Source organism: Crocodylus siamensis, chromosome 8 (assembly GCF_052110815.1).
Source record: "Crocodylus siamensis isolate JL-2025a chromosome 8, ASM5211081v1, whole genome shotgun sequence".
In the NCBI taxonomy this organism is placed as follows: Eukaryota; Metazoa; Chordata; order Crocodylia; family Crocodylidae; genus Crocodylus; species Crocodylus siamensis.
The window spans coordinates 61,945,844-61,966,985 of record NC_143402.1 but is presented as its reverse complement, the minus strand read 5'-3'; the positions used below and the strand labels follow the sequence as shown (position 1 = coordinate 61,966,985).

At 42.3% G+C, this 21,142-nt stretch overlaps 1 protein-coding gene across 1 annotated transcript in view; it reads right to left on the bottom strand.

Moving 5' to 3' along the window:
* Positions 1–1,256: 1,256 nt before the first annotated feature.
* Positions 1,257–21,142, bottom strand: part of LOC149858842 (heparan sulfate glucosamine 3-O-sulfotransferase 3A1-like) — a 91,270-nt gene continuing 71,384 nt past the window's right edge. Inside the window, exon 2 of the mRNA XM_090060375.1 lies at positions 1,257–7,641. Coding sequence (XP_089916501.1) covers positions 7,023–7,641 — 619 coding nt within the window. The 3' untranslated portion in view covers positions 1,257–7,022. The remainder of the gene's footprint in view (positions 7,642–21,142) is intronic.

The window sequence follows — 21,142 nt, the reverse complement described above, 5'->3', positions numbered from 1 at the left end:
ATAGTCCTGGCTGGGTGGAGTGCAGAACCCACACTGTTAACTCCGGATAGCAATAATTAAAAGAAAATAAAATCAAAGCGGCTCGTGGAAGAAATGGAACATTTTTCTACAAAAGCCAAAAGATTATATTAAACTTCAGTGGTTTAATAAAATCGTATGAAGTTTGGGAGCATATTTTTCCTGGGACTTAATCTATTTATACATCTAAAAAAGTAAACAGAATATCACTTTACTTGACCACACAGAAAACCCGATACACCATGGCTATTCCGCTGTATATATTTCTTGGTGAATTGCTTCCACCTTCGGTTTCACTTAATGGACCCAAAGTTATACATGTTCATCTTCTAATGCCTCTGTGAATCCCCGGCCCCACTGAAGTCAATGGCAAAGGTCCAACTGAATTCAGTGGGCCCAGGATCTCACCTTCAGTGTTCAACAGGGTTGTGCTGATTTAAACCTGCTAAGGACCTGACCTTAAGCAGGTTGTTTTACCTCCTTGTACTTCTTGTACAAGTATTTCCTCATTTGTAAAGTAGGGATAAATATTACTTGCCTGGATCACAGAGGGGCTGCGAGGACTAAAGGCCAGATCCTATTTCACTTTGATGTGCCTAGGTGGCACTTATATAGCCACAGAACTGCAGTTTGGGGCATTTATGTGGTCTGGGAGCCAGTGTAGCTTTGTGCTCTCAGTGCTTTCATATTGTGCATGCTCAGTAGCCTGTACTCTGGCTGCAGAGTTGCCCGGACAAGATGAGATTGCCCAGGCACATGCACAAAGCTGAGTAAATCCTGAACTTTTATTCACCAAAAAAACATGACTAGTGAGCGTTCAGTACAGGAAGAGGCCTTACCTATTTTTAGCCTAATAACCTAGAGGTTAGGCTGTTTACCCAAGGAGTGGGAAATCCAGATTTGAAGCTCTAGCCCTCTCCCAAACCCAGAATAAGATTGAACCCTAATTTCCTCCTTCCTAGGAAAGTGCTTTAACCACCAGGCCTTGGGCGAGGCACTGCCCAACGTGCCCTCCAGCATGCCAGAATAAGTGAGAGAGGAATATGGTTCTACATTTTCAAACAAGGTTATGCATCTCTAGGTAGAGGTGATCACTGCTGCTAAGAGTTATTTTTAAGCAAGTGAAACAGCCACCAGTGGCTAGTTTTGCATTTTAATATATATTGTAAACCTCTCCCCCCTCCCCTCCCCAGCCCCTTGCCTTGATGCCATCAGCAAAAAGATAACACAGCCTCAATACCCGTAAACTTTATTAAATGTGTGCTTCTTCATTCTTAAATTAAATTAAAATCAATCATGATCAGACAGAAATAGCACCAAGGGAAAAAATAAAAATAAAAAACAGGATCCCAAAGCAAAGGAAAACCAGAAAGCATTATGTACAAATAAAAATTGTTAGAGATTTAAAAAAGGAAAACACAGGGATGCTTTCCCTACTCTGGAGACCTAACATTTCATATACTAACATGTGTGGGGTAGAAATGAGGAGGCTGGATATGAGAGTTATTTAAAATAAATAAATACATTCAGGGTATAAATTTCCGAATAACAAGCATGTCATTGCTTGACATATAACTTAATAATACCATATCCCCTCCCTCCCGAATACCAGTTACATGAAAATACAGGAGCCTCATTCATTGAAATCCTACGATATACTGGCTTTTAGATTCATATGTAATGCTTAAAGTATTTGGATATGACAATAACTTGTGAGTTTATGGTATACACAATTAGCCCTTTAGACTAATGCTGATGTAGCAGCTTTTTCCAGGAAATCACAGCAACATAAAAATTTCTCGTAGCCCATCAATGCAAAGGTCAGATTTATTTTTCACAAGCTAAGTTCCTAAAGTTATTGAAAGCTTTTCAGATCCATTTTGGCAGAGCTGAATTCAGTGCCCCTTCCAGATTAAGCAAAGCATTTAAGCACACACTGAAATAGCAAGCATGTGCCTAAGTGCCTGGCAGAATAAGGGTGGTGTTAGTGAGTTGAGGTCTGGAAGGTTGGTCCAAACTGTGCTGAAAAAAGAAAGATGACCACTGATTTGTATGGATAATGCATCCTGCCCTGATGGCATGTTGAAAAGGCAAGTGCATTGGAGTCTTTCAGCAGCATTAGACCACAGCACTGATCTTGAGAGATGCTGAACAACCGTCCCATGAAAGTTAATCAAAGGCAACTCCAAGTACTCACTGCCTCTGTTAGTACGGCTGAGAGTTACTTAAAACCTTGGGGACCAATTCTGTGCTTACTTGAATGCAACTCAGGGTGCAACTCCTGCCTACCCTGATTCTATCGCATTCTTCTTATTTGTTTGTATGAGTCTGGAAATGCCTTAGACTCCTAGCCGTGGGTCAGGATCCCTGCTGTGCTAGGGGCTGTACAAACAGAGCTATATCACTCATTTCAATTGGCAGACTGATTTATGGTGGGGGTAAATAAGATGAAACCACAGTGGAGTTTCATCTGAGATACTAGTAGCAGGATTTGATTCCTGGTATTGATACCATTCTTTTAAGATTTTAAAGTGATACTGCTAAGGCATAATAGTGGCATCTGGTAATGAAAGCCCACAGCTCATCTCCTCTGAACAACACGTATGCTCATTTAAACTGAAAGATTTTAAAATACCTTGTTTCCCTTCCCCTGCATTTTGTTTGCTGATTTTTTTCCACTGGGAAAATAAAACTCTAATTATAAAATGAAATTGAAAGTTACGTATAGTTACACTTTCTAGTGCTAAAACACCCAGTACTGGGAGGCTGAGATTTCCAGCAGAGGGGCATGTTTACATATATTAAAAAAAGAGCATAGCAGGAAAGGTCAGGACAGGAAAGGAAAGGAAATTTCTGGTTGGGATTTTCAAAGGAGCCAAAAGGATTCAGGTACATAATTCCTAGACTGCAATGGGATTTGGATGTGTAACTTCCCTTAGACTCATTTAAAAGTTTCTTCAAACTGAGTGGGAGTTTCAAAAATGTCTAAATCCCAAATCCTCAAAGATATTTTGGTGCCTTTCTCCCACTGAAAAGCACCTAAAAACTTTTCAAGACGTGGACTTAAGTGACTCAGGAGGAACGTTGAAAATAAATAAGTAGGAGAGATTTTCCGAGGCATAAAAGACAATTAGTTGCCCAAGGACTCGTCTACACACTTTAGTTGAACTGCCTCATCTGTATTGATATAGCTTAGTAGTATTAACCTCCTTGAGCACAGGAAAACATATCTACAGAAAGAGGCTTCACAGCAACTGGATGGGAAAGTGAATAACAGATACCAGTAAAACCCCCTGAAACATGGAAGATATCAAATTTTGCTATTTGAAATGGAAACTTCCAACTTTTTAGTTGGTCTAATAAAGATGTCACATTTGCTCAAAGAACTTGTCTTCCTAGATACCAGTAAAAAAAAAAAGCATTGCTATCTTGTCTACAAGGTCTTGATTGTAGGTTTTGCACCAGTAGATTAGTAACAAAAAAACCCAACCCCATACCCACTGCTGACATTTATACAGGCACAAAAACTAGGTACGGAATAGCCTGGGCTAAACTGTTATTGAAAGACAATGGGTATAGGCAGAGAACTGCCATTTCTACCTTTGAAGATCTTACTTCTGTGTGCCTAAGTCACATAGGTGCATTTGAAATCTGTAGTGGTTAGTTTTGTGAAATTTTTAGTTTTGCAACAAAAAGATTTTGGCCTGACACTCCTTGACAGTATCTCCTTGGGAAACACCCTTCTCTCAGTTGCTAACAAGCTGGTCCATCACCCTTCTGCTGTCAAAAGGACTTGTGCTTGAGATTCCTTTTCCCATTGGCAAATGTTAGGAGAGACTTGCAGTGACATAAAGGGTGGAGCCTACTCTTGCACCTCTAGGTCTTCTCTAACAAGTCATGACAATAGTTCCCCAAGACAACCTTTTGCTTAACAACTATTAACATCCTGTCTGTCTGCAACAGAATGAACAAGAACAGCAATTAACACGCTGAGAAAAAAAAGTCCTTATTCTGTTAACCTGATTTAAAATGGAATTATTGATGTCTTTGGGGTGGAGAAAATGGAACATAAGAGAGCCAAGAACCAGCGGTTCCTCCCTGCTCTGCTGTCCATTGAGAGGGCCTCAGGGAAAATGGAAGGTAATAAGTTACAACTGATTTCTGTATTGTGATAGGGAGGTGATGCAGGGAAGGGACTGGGTGGGCGGGGAGAATCACTTACTATGTGCTCTCTCCTGCAAGCTCTATTGTGTGAGTTAGTACAATATCATATGATAAATTCCCAACGGATACAAGTCTTGATGCTGTTTAGCATCATTTATCCCGCTTTCTGGGCCACATCTCTACTTATGGGAATCTTAGTCTGCTTTAGATATCTTAGGCATTAGTAAGTGGAGCCCCTTCATCTGAACCCTCATTTTGGCAGGATCAGGACCTTTTAAAGCACTCTGCAGTCATGCACATCACAGCTGTAGGGCACTTTCAGGGGTCAGATGGGGTGAAAATTGTCACTTCTGTCTGTGATAAACTGTGGGTTCAAGACCAGCCTCAGAGGCTCTTCCTTGAGTGTTTTAACTGGCAGATACCAAAATTAGAAGTGTGCCTCCAGGCATGGGTAGGAAGCACATCAGTAGTAGTGTATGCTTGGGCCTGTTCTGGTGGGGATGCAAATTTCAATGAGAAAAGAAACAGAATTTTCTTTTTTTTTAAATCTTTGTTCAGCCTATTCTAATTCAGATATTCCTGACTAGAACAAGGAGCCTTAGACAATGTTGACAGGGAAATTCAACAAAGGGAAAAGTTAACACATATACCTTGCTGACCCTTGAGAAACCTTCTGGTGTGGAGTTTGGGCTGGGGGAGTAGTGAACAGAGAGAGAGAGAGAGGGATGAAAACTGTTGTGTTCTTACTTGATACAAACTCTTTTGCTCATCCTTGCTTTCTGACATATTCAGCTACGTGCCTGTCACCACTACTCCTTTGGCTGTTGTGTGACCATCAATAACCAAGATTTTTATAAGAGGAGTGCATTGTAACGAGCCATGAATCAAGCCCTTAGATGGACCTCAAAGGGCATGAAGACCCAAAGGGAGACAGTGTGCTAAGGGCAGTAAGCTCCGTTGCTGTGCTTTGTTCTAGGCTCTGTCTGAATGTTCTAATAACTGCTTCCCCCTTTTGTTCTAATAACTGCTTCCCCCCTTTTGTTTGGATAAGATGATTATAAAATGTTTACCCAGATGGTTTTTTGTGGCACGGGACACTGCCAAAAACCAGCTTAAAACTGAGAGATGGAATATGCTAAACCAAGAATTTGTCCAGGAAGATGAAAGTATCAGCTGAAGGTACTGAGGGGTGGGTGACGTGATGACCTCTTGTGCTTGCGGGGGGAGGAGGAAGCAGATTCCAGAAAAATGATTTAACAATTTCCTAACCCGCAACGATTGAACTTTAGGCAGCTGTTACTGGTCTCTGAGTAAGGATACCTGAGCTCAGATAATGCACAGAAGAAAGTCTTGGTGCATAGACCTTCAGAAAGTCCCCTCAGCATTCAATTATTTGAAATAATCTAGGAACTGAATGCATGCGTTTGGTTCTTCAGAGGTGATGGGGAAAGGTCTCTCTGGGTGCTCTGCAACTTCAGCCATGGTTAGGATAATTTTTTAAGGGACAGTTAATAGAAGAGCTGGAAAGAAGGAGTTCAAAGTGGATTCAGGAGTGAGTACCAGGCTCATTTCTTGAAAATGAATATGATGTTTTATGAAAAATGTTGCCCAAGACACTGGACTATTTTTTTTTTAATCCAGGGAACAGAAATGTGCTATGGATAGGACAAGGACTTCTTGGGGTGATATGTTTTACTGGACCAACTTCTTAGTTTGGATAAAGTTAGACAAGCATTTGAATGCAAAATATTCTTCATCAGGTCTCCCTGGTCCAATAAAAGAAATCACCCTAAGAAATCCTTGCCTCACACACCATTTTTGGACAATCATGGCTACATCACTCTTATACTACTGTAAACTTGGTGTTAGTAGTAATTGTATATGCATTGCTTTGACCCCTTTAGTTATCACCTCAATCCTTCAAATTTCCCATTGCTGTGAACCCTCCCAGACCACGACCTCCATTTTTTCATGGATGGCACCCCAGTGGAAGAAGGCTTTAATGTTTCTTGAAAGAGATTGTAACATGAATTAGGGTGAGAGTAAAGGTTATGGCAAGGCTATTCTGGATGAGGCTAGTTGGAAACGGTCACGTGACTAAATTTTCACAAATGTGGATCTTTTTTGTTCAAAAACTGAATATCTTTCCATTTTTTGGCAATAAAAACCAAAATGTTTAATTTTAAACCAATAACGACAAAATTGTTCTCAGTTTTTGAAAAATGAAACATAGTTGTTTATACCTGATGAAAAAATTTCCATTAATGGACCAACCCCCTCCCCCCCGAAGAACAAGAAAGAAAAATAAATGATAAGTGAAAAAATCACTTTTTCAATTTTTGCCAGTGCTTTAAAAATTGTCCCAATCTGCTCCAGGGTAATATTTTTAAAAGCAAATTGTGCATTTATATTCCTATGTTCCATTTTCCAAACATGATTAAAACCCTTAGGAGGTTAAATCCTGTTGCCTATTAACAAGACTTTGCTTCTTTAAGTTTCGAAGTCACTTCTGACTACGGGACTTAGGCACTTTTGAAAATGTTGCCCCCTTTTCAACAGACACAGTGCCAAATCCCATGGAAAAAATGACCAAGCTTGTGCTGACTTTAATAGAATTAAATTTTGGCGCTCAGCCATCTTCTTCAGCCACACCAACCCTCCTTCAGCAGCAGAAAGAAAACAAATTAAGCAATGACATTGTGCCAAAAAGAAAAATCAGAACAAACAGCATTTTTCAGCACAACTATTAAAGTTATGTATTTTTTCTCTCTCCACTGATACGTAAAAAAAATATATATTATCTTATAATTTTCTTTTTTTTAAATTATTTCTTTTCAGCCTCAGTCCCAGCCGAAGTCGTGCCCAGTCATCTGGTAGAACTTCATGTTGAAAGGCCGGTAGAAGTCCCGCAGTCTCTGCACCACCTCCTGGTCTATCTCGGGGTGGGGCCTGCCTTTCGTCTTCCCCAGACAGTGGGGTTTGCTGCTGCCTTCAGCCTTTTTCAGGCACGGAAAACCCTTGGTTTTGTTGAAGTAGAAGTGTTTGTCTGTGATGATCCTCTTGAGGCCCAGGAAGTCCTGGACCCTGCCCAGCTCCCCAGCAGGGTCGCTGATCAGCCGCTCCCCACTGACAAAGAGGATCTGCCCGATGGGGAAGTACAGGAGCCAGTTCTCCAGGTGCTTGGCATAGATGCCAATCTGGATGGCGCTCCACGAGGTGTCGATCAGGCCTGTAGTCCTGTTTTTGAAGGTCAGGCTCTCGAAGGTGGGGATGTCAGGCTTCTTAGAGAGAGTCTGTGTGTAATCAGATATGGCTCTGGTTACAGGGTCCCTTACGACTACGATGAGCTTGGTGCCCTTCGACATGGCGGAGATACGAGCAGGTGCCTCCTTGGTGACGAAGTAGCTGGGCGTTTTCTCCATGGTGATCTGCCCGTCCAGGGTCCTGGGCATCAACTCTCTATTGAGAAGAGAGAGAGAGAAATAACAAGCATTAACCTCTCTGGAAGTGGTACATGTGAGGCAAGGGCACAGTATAGCCCACAGGGGGAATATCTAGAAATGAGCAGATTTCTATTACAGGTATAAGGATGTTATCTAATCAAATGCCTATGAGTGGCTCTGTGAAACTGTAGGGAATGACGGGCTCTGCACCAAAGGCCAGAGAAGAGTGTGAACCCAAACAAGTGTGTTTGCCATTTGCTGTCTACACTTTATATTGACCCATTTTGTTTTGAAGGCTTTGCTGTCTGCAACGGTGTTCATCCTCTCTGATGAGCAATTCCACCAGTATGTAATGCCCTATCGTTTAATACAGCCAGGAGTGAATAGCTCCACCCTCATACAGTGCACCTGTGTTGGATCAGTAACAGAAATGTGCTGGGTGCTGGACTGTGTCTAGATTGTGGTTATTCACAATCTGGTGCAAAACACTTCAATGTATGAGTCTAAGACAATTCTAACTGGGAATCTAAGACAGTGCTAACTGGGAATCTGGGAAGAAAAAACTGTCAAAATGGAAGTGATAAGACTGCCATGCTATAGTAATAAAAGTTACTAAACCACTTGATTTAGATTTATCAGATGCAACAGAAATAGTACCCCTGAGTTTGGTGGGAGCTAGAACAGACTTAGTAATGCTGTCTTTCTGGTGTTCCGTCTAATAAGAATGTGCTGCTTTCTTTTCAATAGGCTGATTTAATGGCAGTACATCTGCTCTTAACAATAATGACTCCCATTACAAACTTCACTGGAATCATACTCCAAAATTAGTTGATGCACTATAGCAAAAAGCAGAGGAATAACCACATATATTTTGATGTCACCCTCTGATGTTCACTAGGACTTAGAAGGAAATGAAGTCCCTGAGTCCCAGGGTTCTGGCCTCTCTGAGGTCACCACCTGGTACCTAAGTGCCTCCACACTTGCTTGGAATAACTTCTCATACTCCTGTTACAGCAAACCAGAAACATATCCATCTCAAAGATTTAGTTTCATGAAGGTGTGACAGCACTGACAATGTACCAGCCTTATAACCAAGCCCTCCAAACGCCTGTTTTCACATTGCTTTCACAGCATGGAATGTACAAAGGTCTGGGGTTGGATGGGATGGGATGAAAACACAGCAAGATACTGTCACAATAAAAACCCGAACCTTTCTTTGCAATGGCAAGAAAGTAGTAACTGGATCTATAAATTGTATGAGTCCTGTCCCTTTAAATCCCTCTTTGTGGATGTTAGGATGTCCTCCCCTTTGGCTCACATTCAACAGAATAAAGCAGAGTTTCTGTAATAATGGCAATTCTTCCTGTGGGGTGTAAGGAATTTAAAAGGTCAAGCCCATATTTCACTGTCTTTTGGTGTTTTCAAGACAGCAGCACAATATCATGCTAAAATGTACAAAGCAGTCTCTGACCTCAATGATTCCTATCTTCCCTTCAACCTAAAGAAATTCTACATTCACTTCCTTTCTCTCCATTTAGGAAACTATCATTGACTTCAGTGAGAACTGTTGGAAGCATCCACCTTTGGCTCTAATAATTCAGCATAATGCACAAGAAACTAAACAAGTCAGTGTTAATATAGCCCTTACAGAAGCAACTCACCCAGCTGTATTTAAGTACTGTAAGGCCTAAAAGCAGGGAGCTGCATACTCCTGGCTTCTATGGCAGGGAGATTTTCCATTGACGTGAGTGAGGGTTTTGTTGAAATGAAGAGTGCTATATCTGGTCTCATCATTGGTGAACAGCTTCTTCAAACTGGAGAATCAGAGTATCAGCCCAGACTCTGAGCTCCTTTACATAATTAGGATAAGTCAGAAAGATGCAAAGAAACCATACAGAGAGAGACCAAATCTGTAATCCATCTCTTGGCTCCTATACACATGCAGGGAGCCTGCTCCAACACGCTGTAATTCCAGTGTGTCAGAGCACACTCGATTAACTGAGTCTGCTGGAGCATGGAATTAACAGGCTCCACCAGGCTCCAGTGTCATGTGTATCAGCATCCCCTCGCTGAAAACTGGTGGTAGGGCACTTCAAACTAAAGCACATTCAACCAGCTTTAGTTCAAAGCACCCTGTGCCAATTAAAGTGCCTCCCAATGCCTCCCGGAGTACCCTGTGATGTTCAGTTTTTTTCAGGGAGCCTTTGATTAGGGCAAAGTACAGTCAGAAACCCAGAGCCAAGTTCCTTGAACATGTAAGAATGAAGCAAAATTGTCCCCCAACGTGCTTATGACAAATAAATCCAGCAAATCTAAGGAGGTGATTCTTCTGCTTTGCTTGGTACAGGTGAGACCGCAGCTGGAGTAGTGCATCCAGTTCTGGGCACCACACTTTAACAAGGACATGGACAAGCTTGAGAGAGTCCAGAGAAGAGCCACCCATATGATCAGAGTCTTAAAAGACAAGCCAGATGAGGAAAGGCTGAGGAATCTGGGAAAAGAAGACTGAGAGGGGATCTGGTAGCAGCTTACCGCTACACTAGGGGAGGACATCAAGTGCTTGGTGAACAATCGTTCATCAGGGCACCTGAGGAAAAAACCAGGAGTAATGGCCACAAACTCCTGAAAGACCAATTCAGGCTCAACATAAGGAAAAACTTCTCCACAGTCAGGGTGTCCAGACTGTGGAATAAGCTCCCTCCAGGGGTGGTGCAGTCACCTACCCTAGAAATCTTCTAGAGGAGACTGACTGGACAGTCACCTTGCTGGGGTCACCTGACACCAGTTGTCTTTCCTACCTAATGCAGGGGGCTGGACCCGATGATCTTGTGAGGTCCCTTCCCACCTTACAATCTATGAATCTTCACTGTTCAAATAACAGGTGCTGAAATGCTGCAAACCCACAGGATACATGCACAGAGCAATGAAACCAAAAATACTCCAAAAAATCCCAACCAAATAACCGCCCAAAACCTTCCACGTGCATTGAGGATCTTTAAGAACCCTGGGAAAGGAGCTGTTATTAATCAGCCATTATATGGTAGGAACCACTTTTACTGAGTCCATAGATTTGCCTTTTGTAAAGATTAAGGAAAACAATTGTGAAAGAGGAAATACAATCAATTCACAGGTGACAAATGCTGGTGCACCAGGGAACAGGTGTAAGTTAGGAGAGATTCAGAGTTAGTGCATGGCCTGTGCTCAATAACTAATGATTAGAATATTTATCCAGGGAGAAGATGACCACTATTCTAGGTCTCCCTCATCCAAAGGCAGCTTGATCCACTGTCCTGTTTATCTAATGAGTACTAAAGACAAGGTACAATGGGCCAGCTTCAAAAGGACAGGAGAGGGCTCCAGGCAAGGACCAGCCTGTGGTCCTTTATGACTGGTGGTTAGAGCACCCCACTAGGATGTAGGAGATGCAGATTCAAACCCAGTCTAAGTGACTGTAAATTCTTGCTTTCCTGCCTCCTGAGCAAATGCTCTGACTCCTAGGCAATTGGGCTAAAATTGGGCATTCTCTGTTCTACTTTCAGTAAAATAATCCTGTTCTATTGCAGGGGAAAATAGAAGCTTGAACTGCACTTACACAGCTATGTATGGGTCACATCAGCATGCCAAGTGAAACAGGATTTAGTTCGGAAAGAATAAGTGACTTGCCTAAGATCACATAGAGATTTTGTGATGGCAAGGAACTGAGTCTCTGTGCAGTGCCTTAACCACAACACCACTTTTCCTGCTGTAACTAGCACACTGAGAGGCCAGTCAATGCAAACTGCACCATGTTATACTCTCCCCCACTCCCCCTCCCAGACTCAGATTGCCCTACACATCACCTCTGAACAAGGCCCAACACCTATAACATTTCAGCGATTCAAATTAATGGGGTTTGGTTCAAGCACGTTTTAAAAAAATCCACCTCAATTCCATTTCTTGTCTGTTCTTGATATAAACGCCTGCATCTCCTCTAAATGAGCCATTTCTTTCCAGAGGAAGCCGAAAATAAGTAGGGGGACTGTCGCACTGCCAATGAGTTTCACCTCAGTGCCAATAATAGCTCTCATGGAATCTATACTCTTTGCCTCTGAAAAACAGGGATAATAATCAAACCAGCAACTGACCCCTAATCCCTGACCTCACCAGGGCATTACTACTAGAGTGCCATGATAAACTGCTCCCTGCCTACATTACTGTTCCTGTCTGGCAGCAGTAACATCTGGTTTGCAAACCTGTGCAATACACCAGCAAAATTAAAGTCATCTATCAAAAAAAAAAAAGGCTGATTTGTTATGTTACAAATGAGATAGAGACGACTTATTGTTCCAAGAGGAATGCTTTTTTATTTTGTATCATGTGCCATAGACGCACTGTGCAAAAAACCTGGTCCTTGACAAGCCTGAGGATTATCTGTAGCCAACTGAACTGAATTGCTCAGGGCAGCTTTTCTCACACAGCAAAACTAATTGCACCAATGGCCATTTTACAGATACTGTCTTGTCTCCTAGTCTGGAAGCCTTGAAGTGACTTGCTAGACTGGAAGCACCTGAAGTCTTTAAGGGAACAAGGAATCTGACTTTAAATCCCCTCTGCTGTCTGGCAGCTCAGAAAGGGAGTTCAGGTAGCTGGAGAGGACACAGCATTGGGTGAGAATGCGAAAGCATCTGTCAAACAGGAACTCTTTCCCTTCAGGGTGTTAATGCTGCAGTTAGATTTTGCATATGGGAATCTAAACAATGCACTAGAGAACAATGTGCGTTTGTAATGCAGAAAAACCAAAGCCAATCTAGAATTGTGCTATGTGCAAAAAACCAGTAATCTACTTTCATAGCAGGTATCATGATGTACAGTCATTAAGATGCAGTGAGAAAGTAAGAGGGTAGGTGTAAAGAGCTGAAAAAGTGGCAGGAGTGTTTAGCGTTAGCCAATTTTTGTGAACACTCAGTATTTTGTGAGCAGTAAAGAAGAGACTGGATTTTGAGTTACGTTTCAATGGGGTATGAAATTAGTGAGATGGAGTGAGGTAGGGCCATCCTTTCCAAGTACCTACACAGTCCCATTAATATAGTGTCTGACTGCCTCACAGTATTTATCTTACAAAACTCCTGAGGCAGGAAAATGCTATTATTCCCTTGTGCAAGCAGAAAACTGAGTCATAGACCACCTACGAGCAACATCTTTAAAGGGCCTGACTGAAAAAAATCCATTTTCCAATGTGAATTAGGAACGCAAGCCCATGACAAAAGTTTTGAGTCACTTAATGATGCAGATAGTATGTGCGTAGTGCTCAACTTTCTCAGCCTCAAGGCGCTCTTCCTAAGTTTTCTGAATGTAGTGGCATCCCATTTCACAAACTAATTTCACTCATTTTTATTATGAAAATATAATAGAGCAATTTTGCTTCAAAGAACTCAGAAAGACCATAACAGGTCACGGTGGTTTTGAAAACAGTATTTGACATCTCAGAGTTTATCTTGTATCATAATACCTAACAGGACTAACATTGTGTTGGCACCCTTAAAAGGATCTCATGGCTGTGGCACCCTGTTTGAGGACCAGTGGTACTGTGGGGTCTTTAAAAAAATCCTCCTAAACTAGTGAGAAGCCCAACTCCAACTGATTTCAAACTCCTGGAGTCTAGGGATTATGTGAGAATCTCAGCTTTTATTTTCAACAAGGGGTGTTTCTTGCTCTTACAGCTGCACATCGAACCTTGAAAGCATGAACTGAGGGCAGCACAACATAGGAACGGCTAGTCTAGATTGAATCAATGGTTCATATAAACTAGTATCCTGTCAGCCCGGCTGCAGCCCGCTCTGGGTGTTCCAGGAGAAGGTAGAAGAAACTCTGCTAGTGAATGACTCAAGTTCACAAAGAAACCTCCTCAACTCCAGGTTGGATTACATCTGAAATGGAGGTTTGCCTTTAAACATAGGGTACTGCTGAACCCTTCCCTTGGGTAATCCTGTGAAAGGCTGCTAATTTACATGGGTGCGCCACCTCCTCTGAACTGTAGTGTGCAGCCAATTCAAATGAGAAACCTGGTAAATGCTCCAAGAGGTGATAAAATGTATTGCAGAGAAAGACTATGTTAGTCTGATGGCAAGTAGAAGGCAGGGTAGTTTTCTGTGTGTGTAGATATACATGTATACAGCAGCTTATAAACTATTATGTGCTGGTCTAGGCATGTCCTTTCACAGCATCTGATGAAGTGAGCTAGGGCTCACAAAAGCTTATGACATGCATGCATGCATGCATACACATTTATATACACATACCCTTTGGTTACTCTGTAAGGTGCAAGTCTACCCTGCCTTCCACAAGTTTTATAGCCAAAGCCAGTTAGTTATAATAAACTAGAAAATGGAAAGGAACGTGGTACCAAGGGGGCTGATCATGGAGAAGCTCAGCCACCCCTAGCTGTAAGGGTGCAAAGAACCCAGATCTACTGACTGAAAGGAAAAACTCACCCCAAAAGCAGCAGGGATAATTACCAACATCGCTAAGACTACAAACCTTTAATTAGCCCGATAGTTGTACAGTGCCCCGAGGGGATTCTAAGATAACACACATTGATGCTTACAATAATAAGCTGCTGTCTCCAAACGTGAGTGTGTAACAAATCTATCCATGGGGGAGATGGCAAAACAACATGGAAAGCTATTCACAGTGTAAATGGGGGGCAGAACCCCTGCAAGTCATGGAGAAGACCCAGGTGCTCCATTCTAATGCAATCCCTTCATCGCATCCTTCAGGAAAAGGCAGCTTGTGAAGTGAGCTACATTTCCCTGTACATGATTGAGCATCACCTGCCTCTCCCTCCTGACAGGGCTGCTCCCAGGAGCAGAAGTCTTGTGCTGCAGCAAGCTAAGGTTGGGACTGGAGTGTCTCCTAGCTCCATATGTGATGAGGAGAAGAGGCTGGGAGGTAGACTGCCCCTTGCAGAGCCTTGAGGAACCCTGTTGTACCAACCTGCTTCAGCCCTGGGAGCAAAAGAGAAGGTACAGAATATTTTAAAGACCAAAGGTGATTCTGCTGCAGTCAACAGATCCATTGAAATACTGAATTGAACAGCTGGAAGTGGCAGAGAGTGGTGGGGTTGGATGAATCAGTGACTCTCTTGTAAGCAGGCACATCAGTGGGGCTGGCACAGGACACAGGCAGAGAACACGCCTTGTGCAGTGGCAGAGCCAGGGATACAGTGCCAGTTTCCTGATTCCCCAGCCAGTGCTCAAAGCGCCAGGAGACAGATCTCATTTGGTGTTTGGGTGCTTAAGGAACGCCAGTGGGGCTAGGCCACAGCACAGACATGGGCATGGAGCCTCTACACCAGTGGTCTCCAAAGTGGGGTGCATGCACAGTAGGGGGTGCGCGAGACGATCCCAGGGGATGTGCAAAGAAAATATTAGAATTTGTATTTTTATTTATCTTTTATCTAAAAAAATAAGAATGAAATTAAGCTTTACTAGTATTTAATATACAGATTGACAATGGCCCCCTCACTCGGCCCATATGTTGGACGGTCACGTGTCATGTACAGTACGTGAGGTATCCTGAGGGAAGAAGCGTTCGTTCGCTTTCAGTGTATTGCGACGTATTACAGTTTATGTGTGCCCGATTAAGTGGATTTACAGATTATATTCTCTAGTTTTAACTAAACTAAGCCTCACCAAATGGACAAGTGGCTTAAAAAGATTCCTGCAAAGAAACCGTGGATTGAAAATAATACTAATAATGCGAGCACAAGCGAACAACAAGAAAATGGCATAATGCCTTCTGGGTATTTGAGTCACTTTTTGTTTCATTCCATGATTATTTCCTTCTCCCCTTTCACAGGTTTCATGAGTTTCTAGGAGGCATTTGGTTCTGGGACTATAACGGGGCTACAGTCCTTGCTTTTGAGGGACTGAGAGTTTGTATTAGGACAGGAAAGGTATTTGTGAAGCTTCTGAGTTTAAGATCATCCATCATGAACCTCTCCTCCCAGAAAGAGCAGGCTGAGCCGTGGTCCCACTGAAGTCATGAAGGGCTTTGTTTGATTTAGCTTGTCACAATTATGATTACTTGTGCTTAGTGGAGGGAGGATCTGTTGAAATGGCAACCAACCAAGGCAAATTAAAAGATTTGCTTGCTCCTGTTTGTGTTTTGATAACTCTCGCAATCTCAGCGGTGTCTTCCCAATTATGAGATTAACCCTTTTGTGATGTCTTTCTTGTGTGACACAAAGGCTTTCTTCAGCCCTGAGGAATGAATATGTGCCTTTTCTGCTAGTGTCGGCAGGAAGAAACATGCCAGGAGCCACTGGGAATGTGCTACCACAGCTTTGGGGAGATTAATTAATTACAAAGGGCATCTTTCATGGACATAAACAGTTGCCCAGACCAATGGCATCTGGATTTTATTGCAAAGGAGCCACTTGAAAAGACAAGAACCACAAAAATGTTTTGGCAAACATGTTTGCAAATAGCCTGTGCCAGAATAAATGGATTTTGTTATTTTAATTTTAGTGGATCTTTGGGGCCTTGTTTAATTAATAAAAGAGAAAACTCCCCTCAAAGGGGGCTTTAGGGATGTTTGTACATCTTCAGTTCGGCCTTTTTCAGTTCCCCTCCTCTCCCCCACCGTCTCTGCATGCTACGTCCTGTTGCAGGCTCTGTCCTAGGAAGACTTCAGGACAGCAATGGCTCGACAAACAGTTCTGTGGTGATTAAGAAACACTTTTTAAAGGAACACATTTTTAAATAACACTTACAGAAGCCAGAGTCCCCAAACTGAAGGCTGCACGTGCTGGACAAGGATTCAGCTTGAGCAATGTGCGGGACAATGCACAAAACAGGCCAAATTAATCTCTGCCATTAACTTCACTGAATTTGCCAACAATGATGAATTCAGCTTAGGACAGGGGTCCTTAACCTGGACATCAGAGTCTAAGAAATATCAGAACCACCCTTGAAAGTTTGTTTTTTTCTGTTGTAATGTGATAACAGTATGGAAAGGGTAAGAACCACTTGCCTAAGCAATCCGACCACTAGATTGGGGACTGCTGATTAGCAATGTCAGTTGTACTGTCCAGCCCCAACAAGGCTGAGAGTCATCTTACGGCCTAGTGCTGCAGAGATGGGAAGTAGCAAAAACATCAGAGCAGAGGTTTAGGCATTTTCTTCTACTGAATACATTGCAACAGGACCTGACTCCTTTACATTGTTCCTTTTTCTATTCTCATCCAACTCAGAGGGCACCAGTTACTCTCAAGATCAGAATAAATTTTAATACAGCCACAAATTTTCATACAGCCACAGACTGCTTTTGTTTTACAGCACCTCTCGACACTGACTCAGTTTCATAAAGCAAATGTACTTGTTGGTCATGCTGGTCAGCCAAACCAGCTGCACTGCTCGGCAGTTGATTGCACAAACAAGTTACCCAGTGAATGAACTCAGTCAAATTTAGGGGAGTCTCTCTCGGTACTATATCTAAACAGGACATTGGTGACCATGGTCTTCCACAGATCTCTTCTCTTTGAAGCATACAGAATTTCCAGTGTCGATACATTTGTCCTTTTAGACAGGCTCTTGACGTAAGTCAGTCTGTCTTCCATGATCTCTCCTTCCTTCAATCTTTAACTAAAAAGGAATCAATGCTAACCAGCTCTAATGGGTGCCCAGTTGTCTAAGGCCTAATGAATGCAAACTGTACCTAGAGTTGCCCTCACCCCTCCTGAGTATTCAAATCACCTTTGCAACTTCTCCATTGGTTGCAGAGTGTGTCATCGCCCGGTCATTGCAATGACGGTGCTGTCAGACACACACCTGGCCCATCAGGTAAGGAAGAAACAACAGGATGAGAGGAACCACGTTGTGAGGAGGGTCCCATTTCTCTGTAAGATGCCCCAGGGTGTGGTGGAAAATGGGCTTTTTCTTCAGAGCTACAGCTCAGCAGAGTGCAGCGTCACACGCTCAAGCTGATGTTTATGCTTATCTTTGGCTTGGTTCCTGCTGACCTGGCCATGGCCTCTAAAGGGCATGCAGACCATTTAGATAGACTCTTGACATAAGTCTAAATCTATACATTCATCCATTTAGATAGACTCTTAAGATAAGTCAGCCTGTCTTCCATGATCTCTCCTTCCTTCAGTCTTTCCAAAGTTATAACCAGACTTTCAATTTCTGCTTTCCTCATAATGTCTGAGAAACTCCAGCTGTCTCTTTCTGATGTTAATCAGTAGCTTCAAGCAGCCTGCTCTTAACCAAATATCTTCATCTGAAGTGTGACTTGTCCAATATACCTTCATGATGTGCCTTAAGAACCACATCTCACTTGCTTCAATTCTCTTGTCCATACTTGACGATACTGTCTGGCATTCTGATGCATCCATGAGGACCGGTATAACACAGCAATCCAAAACTCTTAACTTCTTCCCCATAGAAATTATACTTTTGTCAATAGCTTTTTCATATTCAGAAATGCATCTTTTGCCATCCCTACTCTGTTTTATTTCAAGATCACATTTAACATCTGATGTTATCCAGCTTCCCAAGTACTTGAATTTATTGACCTGCCTTATCTCTTCCTTTTCCACTTTGATGTTGCATATAGGAATGATCATCTTCTTTGTAATTACTATGCATTTGGTTTTTGTACAGTTGATGCTTAGACCCTTCTCTTTGCTTTCACTAATAATTTCATCTAAAATTCCTTGCAGCTTCTCTTCTGAATCAGCTATTAAGACTGTGTCATCAGCACATAATGCAAGTTGTTCACTTCTGTCTGCCAGCGATCAGCCCTGGTAAACCCTGAGCTGATCAGAGGGGTAAAACAAGAAAAAATAGTAGTGGACTGCAACACAGATGAGGGTGTAACATCCTCTCTACTCTTTCAGTATATATTCCAGTGAAGTCTGCAGGTTTCCAAGAGAAAACCCACCCTTTCTGCATTCATTTTATAATGCTTAGTTTTATGGGAACCAAGGAGTTAAGAGCACAGGATGTGCTAAATGGAGATTGGAATATTTAGGCTAGATACAACTTGCGGTGCAATACAAGGATAAGGATCTTTTGGTAATTTACAGACAGTTGCAAACTGCTCAAGAAAGAGAAGTTAAGGCCCAATAGCACTGCCTGCTGATTTTGAATGTCCAGTCTGAGACAGTGAAGCTTTACTTTTCATACAGACAAAGGCTGTTGACAGTATTTTAACCACCTATAGATGTAGATAGTGGGGTTTTCCAGAAATTCCCACTGACAGCAATGGAAGTTTGGTACCTGCACACTTTAGAAAATCACACTACTGCCTACACGTGCCTTAAAGACCCTTGAAAATCTAGCCTACAAATTTACAGATATTCTTCTCTAAGCAATAAGTCAGTTCAACCGCAGCTTGGTCTGCTGAGATCAAAGCCTGAGATGGCAGAGGTCAATTTTACCTCAAATTCTCATTAAGAGCAACTGTAGTATAATTCTCAAGAGGGATTTTTTTTTGTGGCAACAAACAAAACTATAACATTGGGACAGATGTTTAAAAGCACAGAGCACATGAGAGCTGCCACTGAGAGCAAGAAGGCTGGCTGGTTCTGAGGACTTGTGGGAATATGAACATTTTCATTTAGGTGCCTAGAAGGGAGCTGAATGCTCTTGAAACTCCTAGCATTCTCCAAAGAGGATCGTATGCCAGAATTCACACACAATGCATGGCTATAAGATGTGGCTTCAGTCCTCTATGCTGCATTCATGTCAGTATGAAGATAAGCAGATTTTAGTCAGAAGGACAGATATTTACAGCAGCAGGTACATTTTCCCTTCTCTGCTCTTGATGTGGACTCTTGGCACAGTACTTGCCACTAAGACCTGCTTCTGCTTAAATCTCCTTAGTAAAGCTTTCTTGTGCACACTGCATCCCATTTGATGAAGAAACTGCAACGTACAAGCATGGACATAAAAAACAATCCCCACACTGTCATAGCTTGGAAATGTGGTTGAAAACAGTTGGCATGACCTCACATTTTTCTTTTTGTCCCAAGAACTCCAAACATAAAAGTGGGCCACGATTAGCTATAAAACAAGTAGTAGTATATCTATCCTAGCACTAACATCCTGTACAACCATGTCTGTTTCCCACAGCAGCAACAGCCCCATGTCACCCTGAGTTTTGCAAAGATGTAACAGCTGGTACCTGCTGGTGCCTGGAAAAGAGGATAATTTGCTGTCTGTAATCAGCCACATTTCTCCTAATCAGAGAAGCCCATTTCCTGTCTTCTTTGGTTCCTTTACAGCTTGGGAAGCTCTTGAAGCAGCTGGTGGATACGATGCAGCAAGTGAAACATCTTCTCAGTTTTAATCCACCCCATTCCCTCTTATCCCAACTACTGCAAACCACAAGATGTGACAATGGCAGCTCAAGCCGGGACTCGACACCCCAGACAATCTGAATCTACATGCAGGTGGCAGCAATAAATAAGGCTGCTGTAACTACAGTTATTGGCATCAATGGATTTTGACACCTATTGTAACCTGTACTCTGTAGGGTCAGTGAAAAAAAAAGTTCAATCTCCTCCTAGCTCCTTGTGTGCAACAATTTCATCACAGCTGGAACAAGCAGTTCAAGGCAGAGTTTATTTCAGAAATCTATTGTGGATTTATTTTATGGTGGTAATTGATGAGAGTGGCACATTTTCGGGTTGTGCTATGGCCTGATGACATGAACACTGACATGGTATGATGTTCCAGACTGACCAAGTATAATCTATTTGTTATATCTGTGCCACTGGCATCACCAGTGACATTAAATTGCCTCTATGTATGGGGTTCATTTGCTAGCCACATTCATAAAAACAGTTTCAACCAGGATATGGTGGTTTTTTCTGTCAAATCCCACTCTGGTTAGTAGCAACAGAAATTGAATACTTTCGAATGGTCAATATGAAGTGGAATGAATATGACATAAATTGCTGATCTCCTAGCAGACAAAAAAAAAATCATCACAACTGACATCATGGTTGGTGATAAAAACATAACTATTTTATCAGTCCTAGTGTTGAACTGTTGAGATGAGGGTGAAGATACACAGACGCTGCTATAGTCTTGGGTACTTTGTAATATACATATTACAATACTACAATGATGAGGCCCCTGGAAGGATATGAGCATCTCACCATCTTTAATGCAATTAGCTTTGTCACAGGCTAGTGGCCAGCCTACTAGGCTATTCTTCCTTGTCTTGATATTCATGATAAACTAAAAAGGAATCCAGTGCTAACCAGCTCTAATGTGTGCCCAGTTGTCTAAGGCCTGATAAATGCAAACTGTACCTAGAGTTGCCCTCAGCCCTCCTGAGCATTCAAATCACCTTTGCAACTTCTCCGTTGGTTGCAGAGTGTGTCATCACCCAGTCATTGCAATGACGGTGCTGTCAGACACACACCTGGCCCATCAGGTAAGGAAGAAACAACAGGATGAGAGGAACCACATTGTGAGGAGGGTCCCATTTCTCTGTAAGATGCCCCAGGGTGTGGTGGAAAATGG